At 33.3% G+C, this 20,741-nt stretch overlaps 1 protein-coding gene across 1 annotated transcript in view; it reads left to right on the top strand.

Annotated features, from left to right (window-relative positions):
- The window catches only part of P5CDh1 (delta-1-Pyrroline-5-carboxylate dehydrogenase 1), a 140,345-nt gene that overhangs the window by 25,096 nt on the left and 94,508 nt on the right, over positions 1 to 20,741 (top strand). The window contains exons 2-5 of the mRNA XM_014353790.2: positions 8,285 to 8,498; positions 8,788 to 9,222; positions 9,628 to 10,038; positions 10,140 to 10,318. Of these exons, the coding sequence (XP_014209276.2) occupies positions 8,285 to 8,498; positions 8,788 to 9,222; positions 9,628 to 10,038; positions 10,140 to 10,318 (1,239 nt within the window). The remainder of the gene's footprint in view (positions 1 to 8,284; positions 8,499 to 8,787; positions 9,223 to 9,627; positions 10,039 to 10,139; positions 10,319 to 20,741) is intronic.

Genomic DNA, 20,741 nt, shown 5'->3' with positions numbered 1-20,741 from the left:
CATAGAAAATAAATTAATTTATAGCTCAGATATGTATGATGTAGCCTTAACTGTTATTTTTAGAATTATTACGATTGTTTGTACAAATCCGTGTAACATTTTTTTTTGCACCTTAATAATTACTTTTTATATGTGGAATTGTTTTTGGCCTATCCGACTTCCCTGTCAATATAAGACTATTTTTCTAATTTTAAGAGCTTATGTTGTAACAAAAATTTTTTGAAGATTTGGCCATACCCGTATTTATGTTTCAAACATGCCATACTCAATAAAAAATTTTTTGTGGCTTGTTCTTTTCAAGATACAGTCAAAAAACGATAAAATTGAGGTGATGTTTGTGCACAGTCATACCCCCACCTATTTGTAAGCGTTGATCATGTAGTTCCGCTATAGAAGATTGGTAAAAGTGGTTATTTTGGGTCTATCTAGCTTCCCTTTCGAGATATAATTGTTTTTCGTATTTTTAGAGGTTATGTTGTGCCAAAAATTTTTCGAAGATTTAGTACATATCCATAATAATTTTTCAAATACGGCGTGGGAAAAAAAAATTTTTTTACTCGTTTATTTGAAGGTACAGTCGAAAAAAAAAAAAATTAATTTTATGTTTGAGCATAGTCCAACCCTTCTATATTTGTGAATCTCGATTATGTAGTTCCCCTTGTGGAGACACGTTAAAATTATTATTTTTAGCCAATTTTGCTTTCCTTTTGAGATACAGCGTTTTTTCTTGTTTTCAAAGGTTACGTTGTCGTATTATACATATTCAATACTATATGCACGTTTTTAACATACAGGTATACATTTGAACATGTATGTAATGACCGGGACATGCAACACGTATATATATGTATACAACATACATATGTAAACTTTGCCTCTAGTATAGGTATGTACAGGTATTTTTCTCTTTCTTCATCTTTTCTCTATAACTATATCTTAGCTTGAGCTAGCGCATCCCCGAACGGAAATTATAAGTAGGCGATCAGTATGGCTTACTAAGGCTGCCTCTCTTGCCAACTGAGGACCTATGTTGGCAGCGTCAGGTGGCGTTTGGTATGCCGTAAGTAGACTGCCTCCATTGAAGTAACATAACCAACTTTCAATTGATTAATATATAGATATGTTCATATGAGAATACACAGTGTATTATAATTAAACAAAAGTCATGCTTCATTTCAAACGAATCATATTTTATTTCTTCATGAAAATTTTTTATCATGGCATTGTTGATCATGTGTAATGACAAAAATATAAAATTAAGACAAATAGAAATTTTATATAATAATAAAGATACAAATGTCACCTTAAAAGTATCTCTCATTCACAATTGATATCAAGTTTACAATATGAACAAGTGATTCGTTAGTTAATTGTGAGGAACTGTCAAATAATCAGCCAGAAACTAATACAAATTAAATGCTCACACTGCAGTTTACTTTTCTTTTATGCAATAACATATTGATTCAATTAAATAACAGATGAACTTGATTTGACGGCAGACATCTAAATGACAGTGTCCAAGCTGTTGAATGTTAAATTTAATAATCTTAGTACGGTTTTCAAATAGTTTTTATTGATATTTTTTGAAGCAACAATCATTATTTCTAATTCAGTACTTTGGAAAACTTTGTTTAGTTGACAACAAATTTTATGTCGATTGATTTAATTAGTCTCATATGTATAAGAATACTCATTAATCATTCGTATAGGACTCAATGAAAGACGCTTGTAACTTGTGTACCTGTGTATAATTTTATGCTACAGTTTACACTGCAACTGTAGCTGATTTGACTGTATATACTATTCAAGAAGTAAGATAAAGGTAAATTATGTAGGCTGCCTAATGAGTACCTCACGCACGCCCCCTGACGCGCCTACTTGTGCCCTCAGTAGGCCGCCTAAGTAGGGCCTCATGAACTAGAGAGGCCACCGACTTTTATTTCTGTTCGGGTCGGTTTAGTTGCAGAGTAGAAACATACAAAACATATACCTACAATACATATACTATTTACTTTTTTTTATATAATAGTGCTTTTACGTCCGGTTCTCTTGTAAAGGCACTACTCAGGGCACTTAGCACTTGGGATGAGGAAGGAATTGGGATGGGATTGGAAGAAAAGAGGGCCCTAATAAACTGCTCCACATTCGCCCATGACGTTTTGTCATGTTGATCAGGAGAACCCCTGGAAATGTATCGTAGGAAAAACCTGGTCCAGAACTACCCAGTGTATCTACCTCATTTCTGACCTGGTGTCCAACCTGCAGACTTAAACAACGGGGCCGAAATTCGGCACACCTCCCGCTCACGATGTCAAAGGGATAGAGAAACAGTCAACCAATCCACGAAGCAAACAGCAGAGGCTAAACGGCAAGCAGTGTTTTTAACTACCCAAGAAATTTCGCGCACACTTATGCGCATGTTTACTCTCTCTCTCTCTGTCCCTGAGCAGGAGAAGGGGAGCGCCCTCTCCTTAATTTCAACATAAGCCCCACCCACTTCTCACAGCTTAAATATCACATTTAAGGTGGTTCTTCACGATGGTGCCGTATCAAAGTGACACGGGACCCTGTGATTTTCTAATTTTCGATTAGCGTATTATTTGCAACATAAAATATGTTGTACTGGCACTTGACTATAATATCATTGCATTTACATACAAATAAACAAGCTAATAAAGTCAGAGTAAGAGTTGTAAAAAAATTTTTTTTTGACGCAAGGTTCTGAAAATGGCATGTACGCTCCTACTCAAGCAGACGTTGCCGCAGTTTACACGGCAGACATTTCGTTTACGATTAAATATCGTATACTATTTCCCTGATTAGCCCAAACTTTTGTTATATTATTAGAAAGCTGAAAAGTTCTTCTTTCACTACAAACTTTTTCTATTACGATCTTAAGTCTACTTTACGAGATATTACATGATATCGTAGTATGGAAAAGTAACCTACATAAGAACACATGTTAAAAGTGCATTTTTTGACTGACTTGTTTTCAAAAATTTGCCTGATAAAGGGACTTGAAATTTTAAAGAAAGATGCCTTATAACTTTAATAACAATCCCTCCAAATTTACCTGTAAGTTTAAGTAAATGGGTTAGGTGAAGAACCACCTTAACTGTAGCTTAGCAGAGTCCTCGATGGGTCAGTTGGATAAACCTTTTACTCCAAGGCTCCCAGATTTTCAGGAGTTCGCTGCATGCACAGTGCGCAATCACCCTTTCTCCATAGAGCAAGCTGGAGCGGGAGAGCCCCCTTACCAAGACCTTTAACCTAAGCCCCGCCCACTTCTAACAACTCAAATATGACATCTTGTCAGATAAAAGTATAATCAACGATAGCTGCGCGGGCTAATTCTCTTGCCCTAGCCAAACTTGACAGTTTTCGAATCTCACTGATAATTTTTTTTTCTTTTTTTCTTTTTTCCATCTGCACAATTTTCATACGTTAGGTTTTTATTTAAAAAAACATTTTGTTAGTTTGTTGCCTTTTGTACGCTTGGTACATGCGACGGGTCATCACTATAGACAATTTCAACAAAGCAAAATAATAAATTTTTTTTTTTTATTAAATTTTCTTTAGTGAGTTAAGCGTCGAGTAATGATAATTAAAGCATTATTTAGTATTTAAAGACTACCAAACGATACGTCTTCATAATTGTTAATGTAATTCACTATTACATTATTATGGTCGGTAAGCAACACTGTTTAATACATTTATCTGTCCCAAATTGCACAAACTTTTTTTTTAATGGTGTATCATTAATAACTTACTTCGCTACATATATTTATTTTTGGAAATACGTCTCGTCGAAAAATATGGATTGTCATAAAAGCTCATGCTACAATTTCTCAATATTTTTCTATATGTACCCTAAAAACACTTGACAAAAAAAAGTAAAAAAATTCATGCTGATTTCAGATAGTATAAGTAATAAAATTTATAAATTTTTAGTTGTTGTTAAATAAATAAACAACTTTTCTTTCGCTCGGAGTATGTTTATCACAGCACCCTCTCTCTGTAGTTTCTCCGGGCTTTTTTTAATTTTGAACGTGAATGTAAATAAATTACCGCGCGCGTAATGTGGCCACAGTAAATGTGCCGGTCTCAAGCCTGGACAAACAACAGAGAGAGCGTGCTGTAATAAACATACTCTGAGCAAAAGAAAAGTTGTTTATTTATTTAACAACAACTAAAAATTCATAAATTTTATTACTTATACTATCTGAAATCAGCATGAATTTTTTTACTTTTTTTTGTCAAGTGTTTTTAGGGTACATATAGAAAAGTATTGAGAAATTGCAGCATGAGCTTTTATGGCAATCCATATTTTTTGACGAGACGTATTTCCAAAAATAAGTACTTGTAGCGAAGTAAGTTATTAATGATACACCATTAAAAAAAAAGTTCGTGCAATTTAGGACAGATAAATGTATTAAACAGTGTTGCTTACCGACCATAATAATGTAATAGTGAATTACATTAACAATGATCAAGACGTATCGTTTGGTAGTTTTTAAATACTAAATAATTCTTTAATTATCATTACTCGACGCTTAACTCACTAAATATTAATGTTTTGATTTCCTTAATAAGTGACGAATATTTTGTTTTATAATTTTACTTACCTTGTCTTGTACATAGTATGTTAAAAAATTATGTTTAAGTATTAAAACGTTATACATAAGCTTACATAATTACATAAACGTGTCATGACACATTATGTATCACGTACATAAAAAAGAAAAAAACTTTAAGCATTTTTTTAATAAAAAAAAAAAATGTTATTATTTTGCTTTGTTGAAGTTTTCTATAGTGATGACCCGTCGTATGTACTAAACGTACAAAAGACAACAAACTAACAAAATATTTTTTTAAACAAAAACCTAACGTATGAAAATTGTGCAGATGAAAAAAAGAAAATAAGAAAAAAATATTATCAGTGAGATTCGAAAAAATCGCTAAAAGTTATAATTTATAGTTGGAAATAGAACGTTCGAATTATTTTCTAACTAAAGTTACCTTGCAAAATGTACATTGTTATAATTTTTATTGAGTTTATCAAAGTTAAACACATCGAGAAATATAAATTTCTTTGTCCAAGAATAGCTTCCATTCGATAACATAAGATTTTTCTTATACTTGGTACTTGGACAGTAAAAAACACTGAAAATTATTGATTATTACTGAATCTAACACGTTAATTTTACTGTTGAAAACTAAAATAAAGTTGAATGATGACCAGAAACTATACCATGGAGTTAAGAAAATTAAAGTCATTGAGTAGTTGATACATGTGAGAAAGCATTTTGAAGTTAGGTCCACCCTAACCTCGTTTCCATTTAATTAATATGGGATATCCAACTACTGGTCCCAAGTCTCATGTTGGTCCTAGTACCTGGACACTGGTGTCCAGATACAAGGTCTTGATGATTTTTCTTTGATATTAATTTTTTCTTTGTTTATTAACCTGACACTTTTTATTTTTTTTCTAATAAATACAAAAAATTTTAAATAATTAATGAATTTTTTTTCGAACATCATTTTTTGTTAGTTTTTTATAAATCAGCAAACAAAATTTCGATTGTCAAAAGTGTTCAACTACTGGGTACTTGTCATAGACCAATGCGTAGTAGTTATAAGTGCCCTCCCCCTTCCAATCTAATCCCAATTCCTTCCTAATCCCAAGTGCTAAGTACCTCAAGGGGGTTTCAGCGGGAGAAGCTAAAAAAAGTCGTAGGTGGCTTAATTGATAGATAAGAATCCACTAAATCGAGTGGTGTCTTTATTTAGCCCTCTAACCGTGAAAAATTTCGAGTTATTGGCTCTCAAAGTTCGCACATTATACACAACCTCTTATGCAGTAACATAAATACATCTTAATTTTCGAACCATAATGTAGGTGTGACATATTAGGACAGAAACTGTTTTATGGAAAAAATTTTTAGCTTTTAGATGGTACCTTGCAAAATATAGGTAACCCTAAGAAAATTCGAGATATTCCGTAAAGTTTATTGAGTCGTTGTATTCTAGTTGTATTAGCACACAGTTTTGACAGTTACACATATACATATACCATGGTGTTCGCACATATATCTGCAGCAGTGACACCAACTAACTCAATTATTTTTAGGTTGACAAGGTAAAGGACCCAATACTTAAGCAGGTACCAGTACTCAACCACAGTATTTGTGCCATCTACTCGTGCGCAAAAGTAAAATTTTGCTATCTACACATGCGCAGAAATAAAAAATGTACCTCGATTTAGGTGATTGACTTTTGGTATAAGAAAGGTACGTTTGTAAATTCTTCAAGGTAATTAAATATTAGAAGGTAATTATTTTTTATTTGCATTTCTATAAAGTTAAGTGGTTTGTTTATGCTGTATTTTAAAAGGGAAGCAAAACTGGCCTCCTAAAAGGGAACTACATAATCGAGATGCAAAAATATCAAGAGGTTTGAGTATGCACAAACTTAGTCTTAATTATTTCCTTTTTCGACTGTATCTTGAAAAGAACAAGTAAAAAAACATTTTTTTATTCAGTATGGCATGTTCACAACATTATTACGAATGTTTACAAAACCTTCGAAGATTTTTTGTTACAACATAACCTCTCCAAGTTAAAAAAACAGTCGTCAAAAGGGTAGCCAGATAGGTCAAAAATAATCCCACGTATAGAAAATAATTATTGAAGAGCAAAAATATATGTTACACGGATTCATTCAAACAATCGTAACAATTCTAAAGATAATAAGTCATATCTCAAAGGCTATAAGCTACGTCTTACATATTCTATCTATAAATCGACTAACCTTCTATTCTCTATCATATATTATAAGAATAATTATCACGTGACCCAAAACCTATACTCTTATTATTTATCTTAAGAATCGAAGGATTAGTTAAGGACGGGTGAATTTTAATATTAAATTATAAATAGTCATAGAAAACCAATAGAATAACAAATTACAACTTTACAATGAAAAATAGCTATATGTCAATTGTTTTCCTTGATTTTAATAAGATAGAGTGGATTATTTTACTTTTATGGGAGCCAAAATTTATAAAAATTTGTTGGATACAACGATTTCAACAAGAATTGATTGCACGTATATAATATTTCAAATGCACGAATTAAAAATGTTATATAAAAATAGTTTTTGTCCCACATAACTAGACAAAAGTACTTTTTTTCGGTGCACCATGGTGAAAATTTTTGTTATTTTCTGCATTACATGACCAACAATTCGTACATATATTAAAACATATATTATGGCAAACATGAAAATATTTGAAATGCGTGTAACATGCGTCGCATGTAACACAAGTATATGTATTTTATGCACGGGCGTGCTCGAATACGTGATAATGATAAAATTTTTACCATTTTAATATCGTATTCTTAAGGATCTATTGAAATAAGGTGTTATCTAACTTTCTCAGTTTCTCTTATACCAAGCTTAATAACATTTGAGTTGGAAGTTTTACTTCTGCTTGGGGTCCCGAGACCCGGCCATACCTGATTTTCTTATTAACTTGCTTTCTCCTGAAAATACCAGAAAAATCAAGACAGAAATAATCTTTTGAGGTGGCTTATTACAAAATCGAAATACTTTCAGTAGAAATGAGACTTATAGGAATAATACTTAAATATTAACTGGATAATCTCAAAAAATTTCAAACTATTTTGCCAGGTAATTTTTTTCCAAAATGAATCACCTACAAAATTCATGTTTTACGTTCTTTTATAGAAAGTCATTTATTCTTAATATTATTTGATACAATATTTTCCAAATTATACATTTACTTTCATGATAAAACTTGGTACTGAAAAAAGAGATCATACGCTTTTCTATGGTACCAAAAAAATGTAGGTTTGCCAAGCAATATATATTGTACGATTTTTTTATTAATTGGGTAATTGTGTATTTAAATAAATGGATTACTTGAACTATGATTACTTTATTACCCGATGTTTTTAGATGTGATAGTCTAATATCACAAAAGTAGGTAGTACAGGTGTGAGGAGCCACTTGAAGTACCGCTTGCACTAAAAAATGTTACCTTACGACAAAACTGCTTAGTTAACTTTGTTTAGCATCACTGTCAGCACTTCTTTGTTACAAGTTATAGAATTAATATTTAGAGGTACCAATGACATCATTTTAGCTGCCCTTTTTATGTTAAATATTATACTAAAAACATCTTTTTTTTTTTATAGAATTTTATTTATTTTTTTGTAAAGAGTAGATTTTTCACAATTCTATAAGTTTTTAAAAATTGCAGAATCCACCTAAGATGTATTGGAAGCGTCGTACCAGTTTTGAATCTCAAAGATTACCCGTTAGTAAATGAGCCAATTTTAAGCTATAGGAAGGGCAGCAAAGAAAATTCAGATTTAAAAAATACTTTGGATGAAATGGCTAGAGATTGCGAAGAAATTCCCTTAATTATTGGTGGTAAAGAAATAACAACAGAAATCGTGAAGTATCAAGTAATGGTAAGGAATGATTATCTCGGGAAAAAATATTATTGTCGTTACTGTCATTTCAAAGTAATAATACTATTATTTTTTGGCTCTGAAGTGTCATATCTATCAGAGCAGACACAGGAGTACAAGATCTTTTGTATTTTGCCCTGTAAGGAAATATTCTAATATTAAATAATTTTCTTTATAAGGGCACAACAAAAATCTACTGTCAAGACCAAAAAGTCTAAATTCCGTGTTTCCTCTAATAAAAAACGTAAATCATGTATTTGAAAGTAATAAGATTTATTAAAATTTTTAGCCTCACAATCATCAGCACAAGATTGCCAAATATTATTATGCAACGCCAGATCTGATAAGACAGGCAATCAACGTCGCTGTTAAGACTCAAAGAGAGTGGGAAAAAGTCTCTTTTGAAAAGCGCTTAGATATTTGGTGGAAAGCAGCTGAATTAATGGCTACAAAGTATAGGCAGCAATTAAATGCGGCAACAATGCTTGGCCAAGGAAAAACAGCAATACAAGCGGAGATCGACAGTGCTGCTGAACTTGTTGATTTTTTCAAAATGAACGTTCATTTCGTCACAGAGGCCCTTAAGTATAAACCCATATCAACAAATCCTAAAGAGACTCTAAACTCGATGAGGTATCGAGGAATGGATGGTTTTGTGGCTGCTGTGTCTCCATTTAATTTTACTGCTATTGGTGGTAACCTTAGCTATACGCCAGCTCTGATGGTTCGCATCTTATCAATTGGTTTTGGTAGTAAAAACGCTAACATTAAAGTTTTATAAAAAATAATGAAATCAAAAATCTCTCTTTGAAGAATATCAACGTAAAGCTGTAAAGTTTTTCTTAAATTTATTAGCTATTAAGGCTTTAAGTCATCGCTTGCTTCTTCTCATTATTCTTGATCCATACAATATAAATTTTTTATCCTCATTTTCAGTTCAACATATGTATATGCGATTAATTGTAAGACATTTTGAGATTACGTTATTAAAATTTTATAGAATTTTGTTGGACTTTTTTATCACCTACAGCTTAGAAATAGTAGCTTCATTATTTTACTTTTATTTACTCTTTAACATAATATTCAGTACTGTCTACTAGAATCACTGAAAGGCAAGTAATTTTCGTAGGGTAATTCAGTTTTATGGAAACCATCCGACACTGCTATTTTATCTAACTGGTGGATTTACAAAATTTGTCGTGAAGCTGGTGTGCCAGAAGGGGTTGTCAACTTTGTTCCTGCTCATGGTCCAGATTTTGGAGACACTATTACAGCCTCTCCTCATCTTTCTGGCATAAACTTTACTGGTTCTGTACCCACCTATAACCGACTTTGGACTCAAGTTGGAAATAACGTGAACAACTATAGAAATTACCCAAAACTCATCGGGGAGTGTGGTGGCAAAAACTTTCATTTTATTCACCCTACTGCGGATGTACAATCAGTGGTTAACAGCACAATTCGTAGTGCTTTCGAATACAATGGCCAAAAGTGTTCAGCATGCAGTCGAATGTACGTTCCAGAATCCTTATGGAGCAAGGTAATATGGATAACAATTAACGGTTTAGTCGTCATATCGTGCAGGTATAATAATTTTTACTTATATATATTTATTGGTATTTATAATTTTTTTTTCTTTAGATTAAAGCGGGACTTTTAGAAATTAGAAATCAATTGAAAATGGGGGATCCAAGAGATTTTTCTGTTTTTCTTGGAGCAGTTATAGATGGCGCAGCTTTTAAACGAATTTCCAGCTATATTAAACATGCAAAAAACTGTTCAGATCTCGAGATAATAGGTGGAGGTGGCTACGATGACTCGTAAGTTAATAAAGATCTTTTCAATACATAATTTTAATTATTATATGAGAGGTGATTAATTGAAACAAATGTATGATTGTAACGTAAATAATATTGCAAAAGTAAAAATATACAGCCACATAACGATATTGAGTTAATTTTTACGAGAGGTCTTGTTGTTAGCAGACCTTATTTAAGGTCAGAGAAAAAAATGAAATGTAAGAAATCTGTAATATTTGTTAGCATATCAAGTACAAAAACATAATTTTTAACATAAGTAGTATCTAATATAGATTTACTGGAGTGATTGCAGCTGCTGGGAACGAGTGCCAGTTGACCACATAAGTGGCTAGCTCATGTTTGATAAGCATGACACCTGTTAGCAATAGTATAGTTCTCCTACACTATTGCTCTGAGGCGATGCAAATTGGGCGAAAATTATTGCAAACGGTTAAGAGCATATATACATGCGTATAGCTGCTCTTGTGATTGTCTGAAGGAGACAGCAGGTGGGTATCGTCGTTCACTCTCTATTCACTCTCTAGCCTGCTAATGAACGCGCCAAGAGGCAATTACAAACAGCTATACACATGTATATATGCTCCAAGCCGTTTGTTTACATGCAAGAATTGTGGCCTCATTTTGGGTAGAGAGGGCACAACATTTGCCTCGGCTCATATATGAGGGAGGGGCACCACTCTATAGAGGCACTATCGGTACTGGAACTATTTTGCGGTCTCTCGAACCTTTTGATAACGCTTATGTAAGAAATACTATTTTGGCAGGTCAGACTGCTGTGAACGTCCAAATGTCGTAAAAAATAACCAGAGGAACGAAAAATAAATTTTTTGCTCATTATGTGCGAAATCAAATTTTCTTCAAGTTAAACTGTACGAAAAATACTTTCTAAGTTTCTTCTAAATACTAAGTTTCTCTGCACAGATATAAAATTTGTTTTGCGATTTTATCAAAAGACGTGCAAGAATCTCTCATACATATGGCTTACAAAACTTCTTGCGTACTAAAAAATACATTTCAAAACTTTTAAATTAATAACTTCTATTAATTCGAAACAACAAAGTGCTTCGAAAAATTTTTTTTTCTTACACGAAAAACTTTATATTCTTTATTATTTTATTTTAATTTAAATTAAGCTCGGCTATCACTCGACTAAGAAACATTGCCTCCCGTTATTAAATTTTTTTTTAAATATCTTCATCAGATAGTATTACATTTAACCTTATAAGGACCACTACTACTACTGCACTGGTAAAAGAAGGAGATATCTTTTTGTGCTGCAAGATATAAGTTTGAATTTATCGCAAGATTAACGTATCAATCTCGAAAAATGTCTTATTTAATTTATTTTTCCGATTTAACTAAATGTGTATAGGTGATATGCCAAAGAAGTTTTTTGAAGATGAAAATATTCTTAACTTAGGTAGTATTTTATATTGTGTGCATTAAACTCCAAAACTGGAAACAAAATTTTGATATTTTCTGATCTTTTGAAAACCACGCAGTTATCTATTTGCAGCTTCTTATAAAGTAATAAATTGCTGTAATAAGTAAAAAAACACAGATAACTAACTACAACATACTTGTACTTACAATGGTGGATTAAATAGAACACGTAAACAAAGTGTAACAGTATTAATGCTTTTAACTAGATACTTACAGATTTTTACGTTTAATTTATGTACATTAGTTAATGAATGTTATCTACTACTGGCTACTTAATTAATTTAATCAGAAAGATAAAAAAAAAACAAATTTTTTGAGATTGATCTGTAAAGCAAGCTAAAAAAACAAATAACTTAATTTATGGTCGATTTTTATATTTCCGCAACAAAATTTCTGCGCAATATCGAATAAGATTTCAGAAGAAATATCTGACAAGATATGTTATATGAAATCTTATAGGATGTGGTGTAAAATTTCTTGTACGATAGCCTACATAATATACTACACAATATCAAGCAACATTTTCGGCAACTAAAAAATGAAAACGTATAACCTACAACACTTGAATTAAGAAAGAAATTCATTCTGCATGGAAAAAGTGCGAGCACTTAATGTAAATGATGAAAATAAATTAAATTATCCTATATCTCGTGTGAGGGGATTTAAACTTGGTCTGGAGGATCTATACTCCAAAGTCTTACCCACTTGGTCAGAGATAATGAGACACTTGCGATAGAATTCATGTCTTTATGAGGTATACATGTTTATCTCCAACGTAATCTTGTTTCCTTATTTCGAGTATAGTATAAACTTTTAATAAAACTTATTCTCTTTACTAATTTATAGTTAGTAAACATTCTATTAATAATCGTGTAACATTGTTTCATATCTGTTAATACAGTTGTCAACAGTATATCTCGTAATTGGTTACATGAATGCGTTCCATTGACAATTTAAACTAAAACTTTAGAAATACTTTTTATTCTAAAGGGAATGTAATCGATTATTAAAAGTCTAATAAATTTTTTGTAATTACTAGAATAAAGTTGAGATGAAATAACAAAACAAAAATATTTTAGAAACTATCACATAATGTGTATTAAGGGGGTTAGAGCAAAAAACAAATTTCTTACGACAGTCTTCGAAAAATTGTAATGCGTTTGTTTTCATTACGTTACCAACATATTGAAATTTCAGGAACCGTAGCGTCACAGTTTTTGAGAAAAAAAATAGCAAACTCAGTATCTTATACACAGAATCTTATTAGAACGTCGTCGCGACATGTACATTTTTACCAACAACTTAGAAAATATTTTTACAATTCTTGCAAAAAACTAGTATGTAATTGTAAGTAACAACTAAAATAACACATCCAAATTTGAGAAAGCAAGCCGTCACGATTTAAGAAATACTTTAATTAAAAATTTTACGAAAATGCTATTGGTACATCTATATACAGCAGATGAAAAATAAAACATGGAGCATAAATTCGATTTTGAAGTATTAATTTTATATTTTCTCACTTGTTAGTAATCTTCTGCTTTACGATATGAAATAGCTCACATGATTTATCAAGAATAGTCATAAATACACTAATTTTTAATTTGCATTAACTTTTGAGACTGGCTGTACCGCTCTAACCCCCTTAAGTTTACACTTTTGAGAACATCAAAATTTTTTTCGCTATAAATATATTGTCAACATGTAATGCTTCGTGATTATTGGTATTATTTATAAATTATATTGTTTACGTTAGTAAAAAGCATGCTTAAAAGTAACGGTGTTGAGATTTTTTCAATACTACTACACATGGACAATAGAGTTAGGTTAAATTAAAGCAACGGTAAAGTTGGGACGCCATCCCGGATACCATATTTTTTATATACGTGCCAAGTAAGTTTTACTGCCATTTACGGTAAATTTTTTAGTGTACATAGAATTTATCAGGATTCATCCATAAATTTTACAGTAGGCTAAGGTAATTTTTTCCCTGCTGGAAATCCTGACTGATATCGGAGGTTGGTATGGTAGAGTTATTGTAGCAGCTGATGAGTACGACGAGGTCCCTACTATACCAACCTTCTATATCAGTCAGGATTTCCAGCAAGGAAAAAATTACTGTAGCCTACAGTAAAATTTATAGATGAATCCCGATTAATTCTATGTACACTAAAAACATTACCATAAATGGCAGTAATATATACTTGGCACGTATATAAAAAATAAGGTACCTGGCATAAGCGTCCTAACGTTACCGTTGCTTTTGTGGTTAAATTTAACCTAACTATTTTGTCCGTGCACACAAAGTAGACAGCATGTGGTACAATTATTCAAAAATTTTAGAATTAATTTTAGCTTTTAACAAAACAAAAGCGTATTGTAAGTTTAACGAGTTGAGTTAATATTTTGAAAGGAATTTTTGAAGCCTTTAAACACTAACAGTAAATAATGTTCTTCCTAACAAATCTGTAGCCTTAAAAGGTTCTAAGATAAAAATACAAAAACGGTAAAGTTTTTGAAGTTACACTTCTATTGGCGCGTTCTGCCCTACAGAGTAAACCAAAAATTTCAGATTGGTGACCTTGAGAAAAACTGTCCCGTGGATTTGGCTTTATTCTCCTCCCTTTGCCACACCCCCCATGACGTACTTCCGATTTTCTGTACATAACACCACCACACCACACTACAGCAAACATTTTGAATTTTATCTTTTCTATCAGCGGTCCTGATAAAAAAAATCCGATTACTTTATGTTATCTTACAGTTCGTAACTTACTTCAAATGTAAATTTTTAATTACTGTGTATTAATTCATTGGGTAAACTGTACATTGAAAAAATTGATAATTTATTTATTGAAACATATTTTTTAGGTATATATTTTTTTTGAAAATTTGGAAATGAGTATATGTTAGCAGAGCATTTTTTATATACACTTCCATGTCAACCCGGCCACCCCCTGCTGCCCAAAATTCCTTGAGGTTTTTTGAAATGAAATACCAAGGAATTTTTAGCTTATGGTCTCTAGTTTTAAATGCCGAGTGGTACTTTGTGAAAATTCAAAATGGTGGTGCCAATATGGCGGCTGCAAGCAACACACATCACTGGGAAAAAACAGTTTTACGTACTGTACTTTGATTCTGGCTGTTTAAAATTTTAAGTTTGACATCATTTCCATGTATTTTTCACGGGCCAATACACCTATACCAATATTAGTTACCAGTGACCCTTAAATTTTTACCTAACCTCAAATAATACCTAAAAAACGTTGATTTTTGTAACTAACAGTGACTGATTGCGTTTTTAGTCTAGAAAATTAAACTTTTTTATGCAAATAATATCTATTTTTAGGACTATGTGTATATAGACGTCTATCGACCCTAATATTTAAACCTAACCTCAAAATATACCTTCAAAACGCAAATTATCGTAACATACAGTGACTGAGGGTCATTTTGATGAAAGAATTTAACTTGTTATAGAGCATATTAGACCACCATTTATAATTATAGATGTTTCAAAAACCATATACCCAAAATTTTGTACCTAACCTCAAAATATAGCCTAAGAACGCATATTTTTGTAACGTGTAGCGACTGAGGGCCGCTTTGACGAAAGAAATATATTTGTCATAATACTTATTAGACAACTATTAATGATGATAGATATATAACGAACCTTCTACCCAAAATTGTGTACCTAACCTCAAAATTTACCTGAGGAACGCATATTTTCGTAACGTACGGCGACTCGTGGCCGTTTAAACTAAAATTTTTTACTTAAGTCTATGTAGTTTCGACGGTCGTTCAGGGTTATGGATATATCATACACTATAAACATAATAGCTTGCAACTTACCTCGAAAAACACCTTAAAAACCAAATTCTATCTCTATTTATAGTGACTGAGGCGCCTAAAACTAAAAAGTTTACTGCTATTTTGGCTGTTTCTCCTGGCAATCCGGAATATGACCATATTTTTGTTTATAATTAGAAATCATCCCACCTAACCTTAAAAATTACTCAAGCAGTGTACAGTTAATAAGAGTGTTTAATCGAGAAAAATTCAATTATACTCTTTTTTTTGCAGCCCGATACGATTATGATTATATCCCTCTACCGTCACGAAAGCTGACACTCGACCTAGGACACTAATTTAAATAGTTCACTACAATTTACTGCCACTGAATTACTTATTTTTTAAAAAATAGTACATGAAGCAATTGCAGTTTATTTTATTGATCGTAGGGCATAGAGGGGTCGGTGTAATATATATTTCAAGAAAGTATCGCCATCGCTTGCAGTGAGAATCAATGAACATGTACTTAAATGTCGCTTTTCATGCTTGCGCATGCACGCGCGTGATCTAAGACATCATGCGCACGCTGAGGTGACCTTCATACACGCACACACACAAACACATATCCACATACTTCCCGGACTTTACCTCGACGCTTCCGATGAAGAAAGGTTCATGACGGTACGTTACCATTTACCATAGCATTGTAACACGACGTCATGAACGTTTCTTCGTCGGAAGCTTCGACCTGTCACTTTAGTTACTTGCTGTGTGACAGACCCGCTACCTATGAAGATCCAAACCGTTGAGCACGCCATCCAGACCTTCGTGCTCTATGCATGAGGCCCATTGAGAAACACTCACTCTTCCTTCTTTAGAATTTGTCACAGACTTATGTATCAAGTTACTTAAACTAAAACCTCATTCTTATATAGTGAAACAGCAAAATGAATACATTGAAAACAGGAAAAAAAATTTACATATTAGTGAAGTGATTGTACATGGATTTTTCAGAAAACTACAAGTATATAGTGCAAGATGCCGCTCAGGCATTTCATTTTAACAACGATCAAAGCACGGTTTTTCCTGTTGTCCACTACTATAAAAAAGTTTCAAAAATAGAGCACAAAAGTCTAGTATATTTGTCTGACAGTACTGAACACGATTCAGCAGCTGTTTACACGGTTCAAAATCAATTGATAGAATACATAAAAACTAATGTCAAGTCAGCTAAGCATATTATTTATGTAACAGCCGGTGCAAAACAACATTTTAAAAACAGATTTCAAATTAATAATTAAGTTAATCATAAAGAAGATTTTGGTATGACTGCAGAGTGGCATTTTCATGCTACGGCCCATGGGAAAAGCGCTTGTGATGCTATTGGGGAAACATTCAAACGTGAAGCCGCAAGAGCAAGCTTATTGGCTAAGCCTACGGAGTCAATACTCGATTACAAATCATTGTATAATTGGGGTAAAAAAAATTTTGATACGATATCAACTTTTTTATACAGCAAAGCAGAGCACGCAAGAGTTCAAAGGAAGCTTAGAAGCAGATATGATCATGCGCCAGCGATTCCCGAGATTCAGAAACAGCATTCTTTTATTGTATTACCAAATAAAAACTTACTATTAAAAAAGTATTCTAATGCTCAAAATAGTATCCAGTTTAACTATGCATAGATGCACATAATCGGTAATTTATATCATTTCTAATTTAAATTCCTACTAAATAATAAATATTTTGAACAAACCGTATGAGAATTATTTTTAATGCTCTTGATGCAACGAAGACATTGTTTAAAACACTCTTATTAACTGTACACTGCTTGAGTAATTTTTAAGGTTAGGTGGGATGATTTCTAATTATAAACAAAAATATGGTCATATTCCGGATTGCCAGGAGAAACAGCCAAAATAGCAGTAAACTTTTTAGTTTTAGGCGCCTCAGTCACTATAAATAGAGATAGAATTTGGTTTTTAAGGTGTTTTTCGAGGTAAGTTGCAAGCTATTATGTTTATAGTGTATGATATATCCATAACCCTGAACGACCGTCGAAACTACATAGACTTAAGTAAAAAATTTTAGTTTAAACGGCCACGAGTCGCCGTACGTTACGAAAATATGCGTTCCTCAGGTAAATTTTGAGGTTAGGTACACAATTTTGGGTAGAAGGTTCGTTATATATCTATCATCATTAATAGTTGTCTAATAAGTATTATGACAAATATATTTCTTTCGTCAAAGCGGCCCTCAGTCGCTACACGTTACAAAAATATGCGTTCTTAGGCTATATTTTGAGGTTAGGTACAAAATTTTGGGTATATGGTTTTTGAAACATCTATAATTATAAATGGTGGTCTAATATGCTCTATAACAAGTTAAATTCTTTCATCAAAATGACCCTCAGTCACTGTATGTTACGATAATTTGCGTTTTGAAGGTATATTTTGAGGTTAGGTTTAAATATTAGGGTCGATAGACGTCTATATACACATAGTCCTAAAAATAGATATTGTTTGCATAAAAAAGTTTAATTTTCTAGACTAAAAACGCAATCAGTCACTGTTAGTTACAAAAATCAACGTTTTTTAGGTATTATTTGAGGTTAGGTAAAAATTTAAGGGTCACTGGTAACTAATATTGGTATAGGTGTGTTGGCCCGTGAAAAATACATGGAAATGATGTCAAACTTAAAATTTTAAACAGCCAGAATCAAAGTACAGTACGTAAAACTGTTTTTTCCCAGTGATGTGTGTTGCTTGCAGCCGCCATATTGGCACCGCCATTTTGAATTTTCACAAAGTACCACTCGGCATTCAAAACTAGAGACCATAAGCTAAAAATTCCTTGGTATTTCATTTCAAAAAACCTCAAGGAATTTTGGGCAGCAGGGGGTGGCTGGGTTGACATGGAATGCCTCGTGTTTACTTATCATTAATTTATTACTTCTAAAATAAATAAATTACTGTTCATAAAATTTTTCACATTCTTCTAAAAATTTCAGTTAAAAAAAAATTTTTGTACTGTATGAATACAATAATTGATTTTTATTGCGTTTTCTTTTTTCACAATTTTTTCTTCGTGCTTGAGGTGATATTTTGACTTAAGGACGTTTCTCACATAGTGGGGAAAAAGTTCAGCTGAAAATTCAAAGAGGTAGCAGGAGCGTAAATTTATGCAGCAACGATGGAAATTATAATCATTTTTCTTATATGGAAGTAGTGACATACACGCTTTTATGCACACTTAACCCCTTGTTTTTTGTGTTCTTTTAAAAAAAAAAAAAAAAAAAAAAAACAATTCATAGATGTATTTGAAAATTAAACAGCAATATCGAAAAGTAATCTTTCATACAAACAAAAATTGTCAGGTTCATACAGATCTTATTATTGTAATTTTAAGTGATTGTCCTACAAGGTTATATGTTAAATAAATTTTTAAAATAAAACATGTGAAAAAAGGTACAGTTAAACGACCTGAAAGTTTTTATGGGCATTTCTTATGGTATTTTCAGTATAGTCTTGATGCTTGAAAAATATCTGTGTGTGCAACTTGGTATTATGGAAGACTGCCTTGTTGTTAAAGAAAGGCTTTAGTTGCATGAAGGCTCTGTATGCCCTGACGCGAGTACTGTTGATGTGACGAACGTACGGGAGTCGACCATCCAGTGTGACGCCAAGATACTTGGGGGAGTAGCTCCAGTCGATTTCGACTCCATTGAACTTTATCTTCTGCAGTTTCTTCCTTGAATTTTTTCAGGAGACAAGCATCGCTATAGTCTTTGAATTATTTATGACCAGTTTTTAAAGACTGTACCGGTTATGTAGAGTGACGATATGCTCGGTTAGAAGGGTGGTGCACCGAGAGTGTTGTTTTGACGTGCAGCTGACCGCGACGTCGTCTACATAGACATACGTGTTGTTGTCTTCGAGCTGGGGCAGGTCATGGTAAAATGCGTTGAAAAGGATGGGTGAGAGTTTGGAGCCTTGGGGGACTCCGGAGGTTATTGGGTGTGGGTTGGAAAGGAAATTGCCTACTTAACGTGGATGACACTATTCGAGAGATAAGATTTGACGGTGCCGATGAGATGGTGTGGAAAACCTAACTGAATAATCTTGTAAAGGAGGTCTTCGTGCCAAACTCTGTCGAAGGATAACTGTACATCTAGAAAAGCTATAGCGGTGATTTTGTGGATGAGGCTGTCGGAGAAGTCTTCAGGGACCTTAGAAGCTCGTGTACAGTCAAAAAACCGTACTGCTCGTCTGGAAGGATGTTGTTTTCCGTAGCGTGCTTGTTGAGGCAGGTGAGAATGACGCTTTCGGTGATTTTACTGGGTTAGGAGAGTAGACTAATAGGTCTGTGGCTCGAGGGGTTGCTGAGGAGTTTTCCTAGCTTGCAGATGACCGTAGCCTCCTTCCACGCACATGGGAAGTAACGAAGGCGCATCATGGTGTTGGTAATGTTGCAAATCGCCGTGATGAATTTTTGAGGAAGGATCTTCAGAACGCTGTTGGAAATACCGTCTCTACCAGGGGCTTTCCAGATTTTTAGGGAGTGGATGATACCTCTGATTTCGAAGGTTGTGCAGTGTTTAAAATCCGGGTTGTGAAGGACCTGTTGCTGCACCGTGTGGTTGGTTCTCGCGTGTTCCTGCGCTAGTTCTTTAGTACTAAGATTTGGGGAGCATTGATTTTGCAGTAAATCTGCAAAGATCTCTGCTTTGTCCGCGTCTCACAAGTAGAGTTTGTTCCCTTGTTAAAGGGGGGGGGGTGTTGCCCTCGAGACCGGGCACTCTTTGGTCAAGGCGTGTCAGCAGGGCCATTATGAAGCGAGAATTGTCTCGGTGGTGGTGGGTGTGTTGAGCAGAGGAGTTAGGGGTTGAGCTTTTGTCTGGTGTAGCTTAGAGAATGCCACATTCACGTATAACATCCCTGGGTGAATGGTGTTTAAGCCTTGGTATGTTGTCCGAAGAGTGGATCTCACAAAAGGAGGAAGAGGGGCCGTTTCTTTTTTGGAAGCATGAGCTCTTTTTTGGGGGATTTTTTGGCATCCTCAGTAAAAAGCGCGGTGCTCGTCGTTGCAGTTTTCACAGCGAGGGGTGACTTGGTCCGTGTCTTTTTTTGTACAGGCTGTGGTGGCGTTGTAAAAACTGCAGAAGCCTCAGACGAAGGCAGTGCGA

Source organism: Copidosoma floridanum, unplaced genomic scaffold, assembly GCF_036245765.1.
Source record: "Copidosoma floridanum isolate Cflo_tuat_1 unplaced genomic scaffold, Cflo_Japanese_pri ptg000040l, whole genome shotgun sequence".
Taxonomy (NCBI): domain Eukaryota; kingdom Metazoa; phylum Arthropoda; class Insecta; order Hymenoptera; family Encyrtidae; genus Copidosoma; species Copidosoma floridanum.
Note: the sequence above shows the minus strand (reverse complement) of the source record. Positions and strands in the feature narration are given on the sequence as shown.